The sequence below is a fragment of the Oxyura jamaicensis genome, chromosome 12 (assembly GCF_011077185.1).
Source record: "Oxyura jamaicensis isolate SHBP4307 breed ruddy duck chromosome 12, BPBGC_Ojam_1.0, whole genome shotgun sequence".
In the NCBI taxonomy this organism is placed as follows: Eukaryota; Metazoa; Chordata; class Aves; order Anseriformes; family Anatidae; genus Oxyura; species Oxyura jamaicensis.
Genome location: NC_048904.1, coordinates 4648878 through 4667441, shown reverse-complemented (window position 1 = coordinate 4667441; position 18564 = coordinate 4648878). Strand labels below are relative to the sequence as shown.

Sequence of the window (18564 nt, the reverse complement as noted above, 5' to 3'; positions counted from 1 at the left end):
CCAATTTCAAATTATTTTACTATGGACTACTATAAATGTTAATACAGCTAATAATTTTAGAGCTAATTAGCTATTCAACTATACTTCTAATAATAGAGCTCATCATTTTCATATATAAGAATAGCTTGGTCAGGAAAATATGACAAAAGAAAGCAATATAACTATGGTAAGTGCCGGCATTACGCAATAAACACCTTCTGAAGTTCTCACAAAGACCGAGGCCCTTGCACAGTAAGATCATGAATCTCCGCCAGAGGCCAACACTGCTGAACTTCAATGGATTTGAAATCTAGGACCATGATGTAGTACACCGACGAGATAACTCTAAGGATAACAACTACTGAAAGAGGTTCTCCATTCATATCGTTATTTGGAGGTAAGTTCAGGGGGGGCGAAGTAAAATTCTTGCATGCTTAGACAGTCAAATTCATTCCAGGCCAGGCTAAGCAAGAGGTACATTAGGATACAAAAACTGGGAGAGGAGACAGATGGAGCCATAGAATAACCGTTGCTCTTTTGCTATTATGAACTAGATGTATCCTGGCTCTAAAGAAAGCAAATAAAGGCCAGAGATTGATAGTAGTGAAGTTACAACTGCAGTAAACAGCTGTTCTCACAGGAACCAAACACACAACATGGGCATGACCCAGAAAACGAGCAGTTACTGCTATGGCCGCTTTTTGAGGAAAAGTTAAGCCTAGTGCATGGGATAAAATGAATTAATTTAAAACAAAAACACAAGAACACAATTTCCGTCCAGCTACCCTTTAGAATTTATCTTTCTTACAAAAAAATAAATCTACAATTTAAATTAATTTAATTAAATTAATTTAATTAATTTTAAATTAATTAATTTAAAAATAAAAAATAAAAATAAAAAATAAATTAATTTAAATTAATTAAAATTTTAAATTAATTTAAACAAATTTAATTCCCATGTTATCAAGGTATTATCACCTAATACAGCACTGCTTTGTTATACAGTTTGCGTTGTTTTTTTTTTTTTAGACCCATTTTAATGTATGTGTCATTGAATTTAAAATCAGAACGGAAGTAAAAACAACCAAAAAAAGAGTAACAAATCACTTTACAATTTGCTAAACATGAAGAATTTCTCCTTTTAAGCTTATGGATGATAGACAATTCTGTAGTGACACTACTTATAGCTGCATGGAAGATTTGTACTAAGTGTGCTTACACAAGTAATTGATTTTTGGTTCAGCAGCAAAGAGGGGAAAATTTAAAAGCAAGTCATTTTGGTGTTCGCATCTTTGGGGAGAAATATGTTCTCTTCAGCCTGAAGCAAAGTATTTTTTTTGTTTGTTTGTTTGTTTTACTAACAACAAAAGGAATGAGTTGTAAAGCAGAGTGGGATAGCTGCCTCTATCCTCCCTTTATTTCATTAGCCATTAACCTCATCTTGGACTGGAAAAAAACATGTTCAGCTCCCTCCTCCTTCAGGTCAGAATCTCAGTGGCATGCCATAAATGAAGTCCGGGCTCCCAGCAAGGGAAAAGAAAACACCAAACATATGTTCATTAACTAAGCACTTACATATTTCTGTTTACAACAGAACTGCAAATACTCAACAATCATTTCACTGAAGACTATACAACAGAAAAAGGAGTCGAGATTGCATAAGACCAATTTTAACACTGCAGGGCTTCTAAAAGAATTGACTTCACAACTTTAATACTGTTTTAACATTGTGTGTATAAAAACAATGTGTTTAAATAAAACCATCCTTTTATTTCAGCATAAGGTCTTTAAATCATAACAACACAAAGCTTTCGGGGTCCTCCTTTGTTAAATACAATCTTGTAATTTACTTACAGAAAAAGGTACTTTCATATCTGCTTGCCTGCATAAACAAAGTGAAGAATTGTTACATTACAGCAAAGACATTATCTTTCCCCAAAAGCCCAGCTTTCCCATCTGGAAGATGAATTACACTCATTCCAGAATGCATGGCATCTGGTGCGTAGAACCTGAGCGACGGGAGGGGCAGCACGCCTAGCGGCAACGAGCCGGCCGGGAAGTTGTAAAGCACTCCTACTCCCAGCGTTTCCAGACACATGGATAAAACTTTGCAGTAACTGTGAAAATATTAAATAAGGAAAGGGAAAGACAACTGAAAATACATCAAATCCAAAGTATTTGTGAGACTTTCCAACTCCTTTCTCTAGAATTCTGCTCTAAATGAGAGCACTAACTTTGCATGTGTGACACACATTTCCAAGCACGTCCTGACTCTGTGCTCTTACACATGTGGCAAGAACATCCTGGGAAAGCACCCTGCATTTCACAGCGCAGCCTGTAGCATTCCTAAGTAAGGTAGAACTTTATTTTAGGTTATTTTAAATATTTTTTTTAGCAAAATAAGCTGAATAATGTTGACTACATTAAGAGTGGCCAGATTTCCACATGCCACTATATTCTGCCTATCTGGAAGAGAAGACAACATCCATTTGTGTAGTTTCAGTTTCCCACCATAAAACAGAACAAACACAATGACCAAATATTTTTCTCCATTTTTTCCCCCAAATGCAGAATACAACAGATATTACTGAGCACAAAGCTCCAGGTATTGTGTTTCAGGGAATACAACTGTTGAGAAGCACGTGCACTGACAAGTTGCACATGGCGGTGTATGTGCTATCACACTCACAATATGGCACTCGTTCAGCTGCAATTTTCTGAGCAGTGGTTGGTATCTGATGACAAATTCCATTCTAGTAAGAAGATTCTTCTCCCTCCCTGTGCCAAACAACCTTTAAAGAGATAGTGTTTCAGTAAACATAATTTCCTCGGAGGTAATGCCACCAATCACTGCAAATGTTTTATCACCAATTACCTAAAAGGGATTCACAAAGAAAAGACACATTGTCTGGCTGACATTGCTCAGGAACTCTGAGCAGCCTGTTTCTGAGCCAATGCAGCTTGGGCAGAAACATCTGGTATGTTGAAGGATGCTACATGTTTACAAAAACTATAGGCAGATGAACGTCTTGATTTTTTTTAATTAATTTGAAAAAATATATATTTAGACAGTTTGTTCCTGAAGGCATTACCATCACTCCACTGGCTATGCTAATGGTGTTCTACTCCTATTAAAATACATGTAGGCGCCAAGCAGACAATAGCCCCATTTTCCAGCCTATTTAACGAGTTGAAAACATAACTCTACTCATTCTTTATCTCCTTGCTACAATAAACTTGGGGGGAGGGTGTGGAATGAAGCTTTCTGGAGGTAAGAATATTTGATGGAGGGAAGAGGGGAGGAGAACACACCAAGCGATGAGTTTTCCCACTTAACACTCCTACTTTCAAGAAAATCCTAAAAACGATTAAATGGCCCATTTTACAGAAAGCTCCTGTGTGAAAGTGTTGAGTAACAAAAACAGCTGAAATCTTTCTGAAAACAAAGAGTTGAAGGCCAGGATACTCATCCATTTGAGTATTTTATTAAAAATAAAAATGAATTAACTGGTATTTAAAACAGGGAAGATATTAGTATTTTCCTGGTTCGTATGGTTCATAAATCTAAAAGCAGAACACTACGCATGTTATTACTCAGAGAGTTTTATTATTTAAGGCTTTTGGTATTCATGCAGCAACAACAGATGATTCAGGCTGCATTTCAATGATCAGACCACATATGTTTTTCCATCACACGATTACCAGACTGAAACATCACACTTCAATACTTTTCCTCCTTTCAGTACTAACAGATGAGTTATGCCACAAATTCTGCTCCAAAGCTAGTAGGACTCCTGTTCTTCTACTATTGATTAAATGTTAAGTAAATGATGAGCTAGCAAATTTATTTTACCACCTCCAATAGCTGTTGAGGGTTCGTAAATGTAAATCTTTGCTGATACTGCTGCTTAGAAATTGTATGTGCCTCCAGGAAACTTAAGTTTCTGTTTTGCTAGACATCACATAAGTTCTGACCATAGAGTTTCTAATTCATAAAAGCTGTTTAATAACTTAATTGCTCATTAATTTCTGTAATTAAAGATTTGCGTATGTTAAACTGAGTTGCAGAACACTGAAGTCTAACCTTACATCTTATTTTCACAATTTAATTCTTTGTCTTTAGTGCATATCTGCCTTTTCTCTAAACCTACAAACATATTCATCCAATCTTCGAACTGGTAGAAAGATAACAAAATAGTTAATTTACCATGAAAGAGGAAATAACGATTCATATGGACAATTCACCTACTTTCATAGGAGAAATAATTGTGAAGCACTTCATTTTCCCTCCTTTCACCCAGAAAGGGAAAAGTCTTCTGAAGAAGTCAAGCTCTACATGAAAGATTGTACTGAGTTGGTCAGTAAGAGACACCTAAGAAGAGCTGACAGATCCTGGTTAAAAATCCTCAAACTTTGAAAGTAGTGAAGAATAATGTGCATACAAAGTACTGTGAAATCTATTTACAGAGTGCAAAAGAAATAGCCTGGTTTAGATGGTTGTGTTGTCCTCAATTTAGCCAAGTGGGATTTCAGCAAGCATTGTCAGCAAAACAAAAAGTAGGACATTCAGATTAAAAAAATGACTCATTTACTGGTCTTGAAAGTCACAAGAAGCAAGATTTTCGGTAGAAGAATTACATACAAGTTTTTTTATTATAAGGGAGATATTTTTTATTATAAGGGAGATATTTATCTATTCTAAACTGGGGAAAAACAAGACTGATTGAGTCAGTACCCACTGGCAATGGTATCTTCAGATTATTTATAATGACTGATTACTTGCTCAGGTAAAGGAACAGAAACTTGCACGATATTCTTCAAAGCAAAGGATTTTTAAAGGAGTTTCCCTATGCACAATTTTATGGTGCTGCCATGAGCTACTGTAAAAGACAATAGCAAATTTATTTCCTGAATATTCCAAAATCAACAGGCAGAAAAGGGTAAGTACTGCCACCCACTAAATGGCATCAAACTCTTGTAGGATTTTTTGCCAGACTGCTTTGCACACTAAGAACTCAGGCTTTAAATGAAGGTAGGGCATTAGCAGCGTAGTGAATAAAGTGCTACAACCAGGCATCAGGAAATGCAAATTTCCTTCTCTGCTTTTGACATTCTACCTAAGCAGATGTGGCCCCATCTCACCATAGCAGTGCTCTGCTTTCTGCCCTTGATGACCTCAAGTACAGGGACTACATTTTCCCCTGTAGATGTACAGCACCAAGTATTACAGATAACATTAGCATTCTCAGTGTTACATTAAAAAAAATAATAATAACACTAAAAAAAATCAACTACAGAAGTACTGGCAAAACAATTAAGACAAAACATAAAACTGGTGATAGACTAAATTATTAGATTATTATACCTATTACTGGGGAAATAAAATGAAGGATTTTAGCATGAGAGGAAAATAGTTTACCATCAATACAGTCTGCACAAGAATTAATGTTTAAAGAACTCAAAATATGCTCTAGGTTGCCCTTATTGAACCACCTTGATTCCCTTCCAGCCCTAAAACAACCACTCCCTAAGTGACAAATGACGGTGAATTCTCTCTTACCTACAATATACAGCTGTAAATGTTTCCTTGTATTGCTTTCTCACAAGATTTGCATTGGACATATATGCGTAAATATAATTACAAAAAGCAAGTAAGATTACAGACTATGCTCTATTAGAAATTTATCATCTCGTATTAAGTACTACACTGCTGTAGAATATTTATCACCCTTACGTGCATTACTCCCCTCACCTCTACCAGGAAAGGGCTGAATTTGTGACTAGAAAACAAACAAGGACTGTGACGTGATGCCTCTATTCCACTGCTTGTAAAAATGCTATCACTGTTTCTCATTGTTCTAATGCAGATAAATCTCTTCAGCAAAGAAATAAAATAAATAAATAATCTGATCTTTAAGGCTGCCCTTGTGCTAATTTAATTCATACAGCACATTCCATGCTATTCCTCACTTTTCATCAGCCACAAAATTTTCAGGATCTGAATATTTTCATTGCTGATTTAACTGTTCACACAGTAGGATGGAAGATATTTAAGATTCTGCAAAGACTGCTAAGAAAACCTGTCCTTAGGCTCATTGTCCATAATTTGCTATAAATTTACAAAGCAGAGAGAAGAGTACAGGAAGAGTGCTAGTGACGCTAGAAACATGCTGTCATTAGTATGTTCAGCACAAATAACAATGCTCAAGTCCAATTCCATCACAAATACTGTCCATTTTGTATTTTAAAATAATAAGCTTACAGTCCCTATCTTCAACAGTGTTAAAAAATAATGAATTCTTCTCATCTCAGCCTGAAAGTATTCTTTTTCAGGATCAGCTTTCAAGAACAACAAATCACTGTATGTTAATTAATTAAGAGATGATAGCACAAAATTCATTCTCCTAGCTGAACTGGCTGACATGAACGAAGAAAAGTAAAACCTGATGTGTTGGTATTGCCTACATGAGAAATGTCTTGCAAAATAGATTAGGGTAGGGATTTTAAAGCACAGCAGTTCTTCTGTAATAGAAATACCGGCTACACAGTCTAGCTTAATTATTTGAAGTGAATTAAACTAAGCCACATAAAAGGAACCATCACCAAAGAATAATAGTCTTCACAGGCAAGAAGTGTAAAATAGCAATTCCAGGTTTACTTACATACAAAGATGGCACACACAGCTACAGTATATGCAAGAAGCATGATTTGATCAAAGTTTTATTATTATTATAATAATAATTATTAATGCAGACCTCTATCACAGGGTTTCAAAATATAACACAAGGTACTGACTTGGTACACTGTATTAGAATCCAAAGCTATTACCCTGGATTTTGTTGTGCCATTTATTAGCTGTTTCTAAAGCTTTCATTTCCTCATGGCAATATAATATCTTCTGTTTGCCAACAACAGACTTTTCACTATAATATCCTGAGAGGGTAAGAAACAACGTGCATTTTTCTCATTCATTCCCATATTTTTGGAATTGCATACTGGAGGGAAGCACAACTGAAACGTTACTACAAAATCAGTACATGACAAGAATGCAGTGCTTTCAATGCATTCTGCAAGTACAAGCCCTCATTTTCTGTCAAAAATCTCAGAATAAACTTGACTTTTGTAATTATACATTAATCCACATTTGATAAGGTTTCTACCATCTACCAGCTCTGATAACATTAGATAGACAGCACACATGTCTTACAGATGTTCACTTCATACAAAGCCCACTTCCCAGGCTCTGGAAAATAAACAAAACAGCAAAACCTTACAGATGCCACTTAGAGATAAAAAGTTGCTCATCACCCACTCTTGCACTGAACAGTTACTCATAAAGAGCACAGACTTCCTACATCCTATCCCTTCGTTGTTGAAAACTGAGTGATTAGCGACAAGCCTTCAAGATGACAGGCATCCTTGCATACTTTCTTTCCAGTGAAACAAGAAATCAAGTTTGGACAGTAAGTGAAAATTGCTTATCCCATCCCTGGCAGTGCCCAAGGCCAGGCTGGATGGGGCTTTGAGCAACCTGGCCTGGTGAGTGGAGTCCCGGCCCATGGCAGGGGGTTGGAATTGGATGGGTTTTAGGGTCCCTTCCAGCACAAACCATTCCGTGAGTCTATGAAAAACAAACTCCATTAGAAAATCTTTGTCCTCTGTTTTAACTGTTATCATGTCCAAAGCAGTGTCAACTTACCTTCCTTTGTTTGGCTGCAATTTTGGTGTTTTGTTTTGTTTTTTTGTTTGTTTGTTTGTTTATTTGTTTTAACGTATAGATCCACTACAACATAAGCTTAAATTATTGTGTCACTCTGGTAAGAGTTACAAATATAAAATTACATTAATAATTTATTTTCTGTAATTAATCATTTCCACGAAACAGTAGTTAACCAAATGCTTTGTAAATTTTCTTTCATAACAAGTGCAGCATGATTTATACTGGGAGTTGTTGAAATAACTGCCAGCATAGTTCATAAAATAAAAAAGAGATGCCATTGAAAGCAACATACCGTGCAAACGTATCACCAAAGGTCAACCTTACTGACATTGGTGAAAAAACAAAACAAAACAAACAAAAAACACGCCACCCTCAAGGTCATATTTGTTTAAAAAAAAAAATCCAGGAAACCCAATAGCCATATATCACATTCATTTGTTACTTAAGTACTGGTACAGTTAAAAAGATACTTGTTTTTCAACCGAGTGTAACCTACGCACACACTAAGACGCTTGTACATTACGTGGCATTTCGGTGAGTGTCCCACAGAGATAAAAGAGGATACTTCATGTTAGTAAGAATTAAATTTATGAATAATGGTAATATTCCTCCTGAGAATACAGTCAGACAACCAAGAATAAAATAAAATACCTAGCCGCTTCAGGAAATAAGCCTTGCTATTAACAGGAACCTGTATGTGTACTGCTTAGCTACAGTAAGTGCGCTTGAAAGCTGCATTTTATTTAACATTTTATACGCATTATGCATATACTCCCTTCCTCATACTAGATGACAGAATAGTTAAGATCACGTTCATTTTTATTTTAAAAGCTTTAATATTAAAATACTTTGAAGAGGAATAATTTTCAGTAATTACTATTAAAATGGATGATATCTTAATTGCTTAAATTGATCTTGAGGTGACAAATTAGCTATTTTTAATTCTTACACTAGGCTTAGAAGAGCATAATCATCCTTACGAGGAGATGTATTGTTTCACCTGAACGTAACAACTACTTTCTTCATAGTACTTTAATGTCAGAAAAGTGTATGACTTCATTTCCTTCTGGTCTCCATTGGAAGAAAAAAAAAAAAAAAAAAGGATAAAATTTCAAATATGAAATGTGCAAAGGGCATCAGGAATTATCTGGCAGATAAATTTCTATTCCAGAACAAAAATAAAAGACTCCAGGTAAGACAGAAATGTTCCAGAAGCTGAATGTATCTGAAATCCTTATTCAAAAGTCAGGAAGCAGGAAAGTTCACGTTATCATTGTTAATGTCAAGAACCTGTTCTTTTTGTCATTCCTGTCACTGTCCATCCCCATCCCTGCAATGACTGAACAAATAAAAGGACCTGGAAGTATTACCTAAATACAATCAACATCACTGAAATAATTCAATAGCTTGTTCAGATACCAAGTATCTAAGAATAATGTGATTTAAGGAGGAAAAACAAAACAAAAAATAGATGACTGGAGTACGGGTCATGACTGGAATATGAGGAACTCCACAGAATTCCTTTTGTTACATAAAGTCAGCATGGGATATACATGTCCAGAGACGAACCACTGCTAAAGCTGCAGGAGCAGCCTGCCAGGCACTTTACTGGTAAGCTCAAGGATAATCGCTAAATTTCAGATTATGGCTAATTTCAACCTGTTAGTATCCATTCGGCAACACCACGGAGGGAACTTGCTGGTGCAGTTTCAAAAAAAAAAAAAGCAACACAAAAAGTACAGGTTCAGAGCCTGGTCTGCACTCCTTAGATCTTCCTTTTTGCAGCTTTACATACAATAGCGTGCTTGGTGTGCAGCACGCTCAACACCAGGACAAACTTAGAGACAGTATAAGTTAGAAGCTGCAGAGTGGCATAAATCTAATTAAGTCTAAGTGGTAAAACTAAAGGAATGTAAATTAGAACCAGATACATATCAGCTTCCTCACATGCAAGCTGCACTGAATCAGACTTCCTCCGGATTCTTTAAACACAGCCCAGTATTCCTACCCTATGGAACTCAGAATCAAAATCAAACTAGAGTCTCAGGCAGTGTATCTAACTATATACATATATATATATATGTATATATCATGTAGTCAAAAGAAAATAAGCTAAGCTTTTGCCCTTTCAGTAAACGTGCAAGTTAATTTACAAGAGAAATCCCCAGGTCAAAATCACAGTTAGAACAATTTCCTTGAGGACTTTCACTGCTGTTCTTTTTACCAGTAATAGTCAACAACCGTAGCATTCAGCTAAATCATCCCATTACAGAGGGATCAGTACAAACTTAGTCCTTATCTAGCAGTAAGGTGAACATGAAAGAGCAACAAAAGCAATGTTCATTAAAAAGCTAAGAGACAGTAACACAGAAGTATGAAACCTTCATTTTGCAAACTTCTTAAACAGTGAGCTACTGTTATCCCAACTACTTGAACATACACAAAAAATCTGGGACTTGATCTCCAAATACACAGCGTTTGTTTTGTATTTCAATTACCTTAATATGTTGATTAGCAGCAGCAGTAAATCAATTACTTAACATTCAAAACCTTCACTTTTCAAAAAATATATACAGAATAAAAAAAAGCAAAGACTAAAGGCAGAAAAGCAGAAGTCATCTTAAAAGGCAACTTTATACACAGAAGCTACACACACACACAAAAAGCACAGTTTAAAATCCATAATATCATTTCTCTAGTTAGCATCTATTTAGGTTGATAACCATGATGCATACAATACTCAGAGGAAAAAAGAAAGAAAAAGTTATTACTAGCATGCCATTCTATACAGTGGCACCGCAATTTGCAGGAGTGAAAACATTCTTCTAACATCAGCTAACCCATCTTAGACATTTTTTTGTGAACGGTAAGAGAAGTAAAAATATTACCCAAATGACTGGCAATGTGATACTCTGTAGCTGCAACTGACATCATTTACAATGGTAACATCCTGTACTAATCTTTTACTAGCACTGAAAGGAAAATGAAGTGCTCATTACTAATTGCAACTGTCTACCTCTCAGTTTTTATGAGCTGGAAAGGAATCTTTGCCCATCCACCCATGCACACCTAGTTACATGTAGGGAACAGGCCTATCTGATGTAAAATGCCTCCTTAGTTTGACAGTGATTCCAATGCAAGTTTTGGCTGCTAACAATCCAAAAGTAATTGGGAAAAGAAGGGCACCTTTCTATGGATTGCTAAGTACATTTTAAAAATAACAGAAACAATTGTCTTGCATACTAACCAATTTAAATGCAATGTGTTTTTTTTTTTTTTTTCACCTTAAGACGATGACCTTAACAGCATCTGAAGACATTTTCCTATGTCTTAGACTCAGTAAACTGGAAAGATAGGCAAAGCCAGCAACTAGACTGATGCACAGTACAAACATAAAGCATCTGGATCCAACAGAGAACCAAGTTTCAGACTTACGTTTCTCATCATCAGCATGTACTAGAGACGCCGCTCTTGATAAAACATCCAACGGAGTCTCCATTCCTCTCTGGATCCTGGAAAATTCAGAAAGGAAGTCTTGAATTTTACAATGTTTTAATAGGACACAGCTAGTTGGTCATTAAATTACAAATGCTAAAAATCCTATCATCTTGCCTGCAAGTACTACAGGGTCATTTTGCTTTACACAGTTTACCTTCTTTTGCATTGAAACATTTGTGTATTAAAAAAAAATATTTGTTTCTCCTGTTTGTTTTGTTTGTTGTTTTTCCCCTTTGGTAATCTTTTCTTCTGCTCTTTGCAAAGAGTAGAGACTCATTACCAAACCATGCTAGGCAGTATGCCACTCATTCACAGAGTCCACACGTTAGGTATTACAGAAGGAAAGACAAACAACAAGAGCATGGCAGCAGGAAGAATCAAAAACCCAGTTTTCTGCTGTTGTCCTGTTACAACAGCACAGGATTTGTTAAAACCAAGTCACTGCTGAAAACTAGGAAACATTAAACATTAGCTTTCCCACCAACTGCTCATCCAAAACAAACCAGAAGACTGAGTTCTCAAATACTTGACTGAAACTGACAACCACTGCTCATGTATATTGCAACAGTGTTATCTGCTATGTATTTTAAGGGTGTTTATTTTCCTTCTCACATGCCTTCCTTCCATCCCAATAGCTACTTGAGACAAAATCCTGAGGTGCAACTCATCTGAAGAACACAGCTGGTGTGATTCCCCGCAGCAGCATAAGACTGCTTTAGACCTACAATCTCCAATGAACATGCACTCTGTATTCTGCCACGTCCAAAGCAGAATCGTCCAAAGCTTTATTAAGTCATTAAGAGATTTTCTTACTCATGGATCAAGCACTCATCTATAGAGCATAGACTGAAAACTGTAACACCTGTAGTTATCATCACACCTCATTAGTTGCTTGTCTGTATTTTTCCCTACAACTCGTAATTGCCGTACAGGAAAAATTAACCCCATCCCAAAATAATGCACATTTCAGGAATACAGCAAGTAACACTCTCTCAAAAAAACTAAATAAATAATAATAACAATAATTGTATCATAGCTTACATAAACCTGTAAAAGTTCCACATAGACGGCTTCAAAACTAAAAAGACGCTCCAATGTAACAAGACATGAAAATGCAAGTAAGGAAGAGAATAGCACGCTGCCAAGATGCTTGCACTGAAAGGCCAATAACTTATAGCTGTTTTTAAATAAAGCAACAGCATAGACAGGACTGGTAAGAAAACAAACGGAGGAAGAGAGAAAATACAAAATTGCTAGCAATTTATTTTCTTTCTTTTTTTTTTTTTTTCCCTCCCAAAAAAGTTGCATGCTATTCTGTCATAAGAACTGTTTACCAGTGTGACTTAAAAAAGTAGTAGCAACTCCAGAAATCTTATACAGATTTAACAAGCATGTGCTTGGGTAGTAATTTCCTTGACTTTGCACAATGAATAATAAATAATAAACCTCACTATTCTCCCTCCCTCTTCCTAAATAACATCAAAGACTTTAAAATTCAATGAAGATTGCAAAGCATAAGAGAACAGATTTTAAGTATACTTAATTTTCCATATATATTTTTTAAAGATTTAAATCCAGTCTTGTTACCGTAGGACTGAACGAGGAGAGGAGATATATTTGCAATAACTAAATATAGCACTCAAGGATAAAGACATACATTCTCCCTCCCTGTCAGAATCAGCTTTCGCTCAAGAACAGTATTTTAATCAAACTGATAAAGATCAGTTAACTTTTTTTTTTTTTTTAAAGACTGTATAGGTGGGCAACAGGTTATAGAAAATAAGATCTTAGGCTCTTTTTTTCTAAGTCTGTCTTCATTAAATATTTCTTTATGTCATATTCAGCCTCTCTTTCTTCCAAACCAAACGGTGTCCTCTACAGAAGGCTTCCTCATTCCACTCCAATTCCCTAGACGGTGATGCTTAGTTCTCTTCTGATTTTTTGTTTCATTGGCATTTAAAACAGCACCACTTTATTTCTCTCAGTGTGGTGATTGGGTCAGTGTTGACTGACCCTCTCACACAAACTCTTCTGCCACAGTAAAAGCTCAGCTGGGACAAAGACTGCAGAGATTCGGATCAGAAGAGGCAGCGACACCGAACGGACCGACGGCTACCTACCCATGACTTAGCACTAACCAGCCTTGTCCTCAGTCTCACAGTACTTCAAAGCTGTTTGGACAACTCTTCAGAAAAACCTCTCTTGATAAAGAACAATGCAAAGGATATTATGATCTGCCTCTTACTGAAAAGAACTTGCTGTCACCCTCAAGTCTGCCAGTAATATCCAAATAATGGGAGCAGCAGATGCCCAGTCCCTTTCCGGAACATGCTCCTAGTAAGAGAATTAGCTGGTGACAGAGGTGCACGTTGACAAAAGGAAACAGGAACCAAGTCTTAATTCTATTCAGGAAATTAGACACTTTTAAAACAATTTCAGTAAAATTGTTCTCGATGTCGTTTTGTAGCTTTGCATATTCTTGAAGCTTACATCATAGGATAGCTGCTGAAGTGTTTTGCTAGAAGTTAATGTCTTGTGAAGGATGCTGTGTCCATTCAGCAGCTTCTTGAAAGAGATGCTGCTAATAGAGATCTGCAAATCCCAGGGTGTGATTCCACATATGCTGCGCTTTTTCAAACATGCTGCACACATTCACAGCTATAAAAATTACCCTCGAGGAGGAATAAACTCCCAGGTTATTTTTCAAACGATATGAAATAACCCTCTATCCCTAAATTAAACTAACAAGTCAGGAATAGCAGCTCAGAAGGGAAACAAGGGTTGCCTACAAGAATGAGAGGAGGAATCTTCTGAAGCTAGTTCAAAGCTTAAAGTTCTCATTTCATCTCGGCAAGGACAGCAACTGCTGCAGCTACTCCAAGGCAGCCTTCAGAGAGCAGCCCAGTCATCCTCATAAGGAGTCACACTTCAAAACTGAATGAAGATTTCAATTTCCAGGGTTCTGATGAAAAACCAGTTAAAATCAGACTTGGGATAAGTCAGTTAATTCTGTGTTACGCCAAAATTTGTCTATGTTGTAGAAACAGACTTAAACCAAATCTGAAGTTATAAATGAAAGTATCCCATTTAAAAAAAAAAAAAAAGGAAAAAAAAAAAAAACACCTTTAGCCTATGTGCAAGTATTGCTCTACATCCAGGCCTCAAAAGGGAAACCAGATTACTAACGAAATGTAGGTGCACAAGTTTAACTTCCTCTGGCTAGGCTCGATCTAAACACTACAGAAACAGTCTTACAGGTCTCCTAATCGATACAAACTCTTAACTCCTAGATTTAGAGCAATACGAACCAAAAGCACTTTTACAAGAGTTTAAGATAATTTTATCTATAGATCTACAGTAATTTCAGGTATTAGCTTAATATCTTAGTGCTCTTCCTTATCAATTGCTGCTCCCACTCGGTATTTCCCTAGTCTGCATGCACAGCAGCAGAGAAACATTCAGAAATGCAATGAACACGCAGAATGTTAAAATGTATTTAAGAGACTGTCTGAAGCACAAATGAATTACTAAACTTCTCAACGACACTGATCCCCTGGCAGGTTTTTATGCAACATCTGCACTTCAAGAACGTAACACCCTTCAGTTTAACAAAACAACACATTTTCCCTCTTCCCTTCTAACTTCTGCAAATGCCACGCACGTGTGGAGTACTCTCAGCTTAGCAAATACCTCACAGTTAACATTTTTGAAGACCATAGCAACAGAGAAATCAGAGCTTTTGAAAATGAACCGTTAAGTGTTTTCATGAATTTATAGAGCACCTTCTGAGCATCAGGGAAAGCTCACAGGGAAAGCCCTAAACTTGCTTATTTGAAGCTTAAGTAAACAGGCAGCAGAGAAACTGACACCAAAGACTAACTGCAGACTGCACAACGAGACATTCATTCAATCCCACGTAAATTATTATTCACAGGGGGGTACGCCAGGAAAGAGTTCAAATAAGAGATGAATTCGATATTTGATTAAAGGAAAATGGAATGATGAAGGAATAGAAAAGAGAAATATGCAAGGTAATATTTGCAGCAGTACTCGGCATGGAACTACGATGGCTTCTGTCTAGAAGGAATCTTAACTAGGAACCAAAGAAACGAGGCAGATAACAGAAAAAATGGATACATTGATGAGAACAAAGACATGCGGGGCAGACGAAAAAATCAGGAGGATTTAGACATAGTTTGGACATGAAGATTTAAAGAGAGGTCACCATCATAAGGACAGCTGGATCACTGGTCTGACTGAGACACGGAACAGCAGCACAGCCAAGAGCTATTGCAAACAAGCTAATGAGAAACGTCTGAGAGCAGACACTACTAAGAGGTCTCCTTTGAACTTGCCGAGCATGAACTACAGATAGACATCTACATGATGCCAAGGAGAGAGAGAGACTGAACCTTTCGGTGATGTGGAGAAAAGTCTGGCACTTGAATTCATGTCTGGTGAAATTTCAGAGATACGGTTGGAGGGAGAGAAGTGGATTAATAAGCAAAGCCCGCTGTAACAACAAAAACGTGAGACAAGAATGACAGGAGACTCAAGAAACTATCAAGAGTGAGGACGAAAGTGAAGTACGCGTAGATAAACAGAAGCATAGGGAAAACGATTAACTGAAGAGCACTGACAGATCAAAAAGCACCTGACTTCTAGGAAGATGCAGGCAAAGTACATATTAGTCAGATGTCATACCCCAAAGTCACTGAAGAGAGGTGTTTCTGTTCATTTCAATGGAACAAAGCAAAAGTGAAGAGGGAATCCAGACACAACTTACCAGAACAATTAGCAAGGCTGCAGAGGAAAGGAAGATAAAGTAAAAATCTGATGCAAACCAAGACAAAAGCATTTTTCAGACAGGAGAGAGCAAAGCATATTTGTGCTGTAAATGAGAAAAATGATAAGCACACCGTATTCAACGTCTGTCCTCAAAAGCTGCAACATGTTTAAATGCCTTCAGCTGCACCTACATCGCAGCCTCTATTTGTGGATACATAAATCCTGTGTTGAGATATACCCATATGAAACATTAAGGGTTAAGTGTTCAGTTTAGATTGTGATAACCACAGTAGCACTGATCATCTTTCTGCATTTCTGACAGACAGGCTTTCATGGTGAGTTCAGGCTACTTGGCCAATGCAACCATCAAAATACTACCCCTTTTTTTAAAATAGTCTTTCCTTGGTACCTTGTTTTTTTACCATGCTTGTTTTATATGGGAAAAGTGTGTTTGAACAGACAAACCTCCACACAGAAACAACTTAATGATTTGACTTATCACATATAAAAATAAAGCTTAAAGCAAAACTTTGGCATTTAATCTTGTGTTTTTGTTTTCTGTTGCATAAAATCCTCTTTAACAAGGAAACATTCTAAAAAGAAAGCTCTTAGCAACAGCACTTGAAGAAAAATCTAACAAAAGTAAGAATATAAAGGTGGAGAAGTCTAACCTGACCATGTCTTGCTTCGAAAAGATCATTCAGTCCATCATGTAATCATTTCTGATGCAAAAACAGTATGCAACATCTAAATATAATAAAAGGACCTGAAGAGAAGCTACCTTTTACAATAGAAAACATAGCTGAGAACAAATCAACCTTCTCAGTGTCTCCAAATTGTGTTAGTTACCAAAGTTATATATATTTAAACAAGAATTTCCTGTTGCTTTAAAATACACATCTTCAGTTAACACACCCAGAAGGTCTATACCAACTATTTTCTACCATGTCTTAGCTACCAGACATATTTTACACCACTAAACTGTCAGATCCACACCTTTCAGCACCAGTTCTGGGTGCTCACCACTTGCAGAACTGGCCTAATTCCTGCTCGAAGGTGAGTGTAAAAGCAAGGTGCCAGCGCTCACGGTACCGAGTCTTTCCTGAGCAGAGGTAAGGAGGGCTAGCAGCACAGCATCCTACGCCAGACCACCCGGCCCCGTTCCCTACAACACACTACGGGTACTGGTGGTTCTGCAGCAAGGGTTTTGGCCCAGAGGTTTGCTTCAAAAAACAAAAACACTAAAACCAGAAAAAAACAACCATGCAAATGTACAGCACAGACACTGCCAAGTTCTACCAGGAGTCTCACAGACCAGATCTGTCTTTTACATATGACCTAAGGCAGTTTTTGAAAATACAGCCTGACCCCAAATATCAGGATTGTAACTGCTGTATCAACCAGAAGAAACAGAAATGTAAGAGATTTAAGCAAAGCACAGTCTACATCAGAAATATGTAGAAGTATTTCTTACAAGTAGGCAGATGGGAAAAACACAAAGAACAAGAATTCTGTAGAAAAGCCCTAAAAATATTATGTATGAAGGTAGGAAGGGAAGATTACTGCCAGATTTTACACTGTTCTAGATCTACGGGTTCTTAATATCACCATCTACGAAGGGAACGTTACTCCCTACCTGCAGCTTGTTCCCCTGTGAGGAACATTCCTTAAGCAACTACCTAAACTCTATGAAAGTCTAATCAGAAAAGTTGTGCTCCAGGAGGAACCCTGCAGCTCTGGATCAGTTGCTTGTCTTTGGTTTAATTAAGAAATTCCCATCGTTTCTTATTCCTGATGATCCTGCAGAGCAACAGAGTGAAAGGAAAGTGAGGTGGCTTCACGGCTTCTCTGTCAGTAGGAATGGTTGTTAGATTCCCATTCACTGCACTTGCAGAAAAGAGGTGCACTGGTGTCACGTGCTGTCAGTTTGACTCAGAAACTTAATTACTTCTGATTACATCTGGGAAACACAAACCCAGCTTGACTGCAGAGACTGAAATTGCCCTGCTAAAGATTAAAACATACACGTATGTACAAATGGAACACGCTCGAAGCAGAACCCAAAGCTTTAACAGCCCCCTTAGGGCTCGTTCTCGAAGATGATCACCACGGGACCCCTTCCTGCCGGTGGGACGCCTGAGGCTTGCTCCGCGAGCACAACCCGCTCTGCCGAGGCCAAGGTGTGGGAGTAAGATGGCAGTCCCAGCGCTTCCCCGCCGGTCCTACCGCTCCCAGACGGGCTCCCCGCCGGGACCCGGGCCCGGCACGCTTCTTCCCAGCCACCGTCAGCATCTTCCCCCGCAACCTGCGCGGCGGCGGCTCCGCCGAGCGGGGCTCTGCGGCTCCCCAGGACGGCCCGAGGCGAGCGGCTCCGCGCCCGGGGAACGCCCGGGCCCGCGGCAGGACCCAGCCGCCCCCCGGCCGGGGACCAGGCCCGGGCGAGCCGCGCCATCCCCCGGGGCAGCCCGGCGGCGGCAGGGCGCCTCGCCTCGCCTCCTCCCCGCCCGGCCGCCGAGGCGGCAGCGCCGCGACCGCTCCTAAAAAGCCCCGCGGCGGCAGCGGCTGGGGCTGAGGCGGCT

General features: G+C 38.1%; 1 protein-coding gene across 1 annotated transcript in view; it reads right to left on the bottom strand.

The window, feature by feature from the left end:
• The window catches only part of VGLL4 (vestigial like family member 4), an 83092-nt gene extending 71881 nt beyond the window's left edge, over positions 1-11211 (bottom strand). The window contains exon 1 of the mRNA XM_035337601.1: positions 11135-11211. Coding sequence (XP_035193492.1) covers positions 11135-11198 — 64 coding nt within the window. The 5' untranslated portion in view covers positions 11199-11211. The remainder of the gene's footprint in view (positions 1-11134) is intronic.
• Between the last annotated feature and the right edge of the window lie 7353 nt (positions 11212-18564).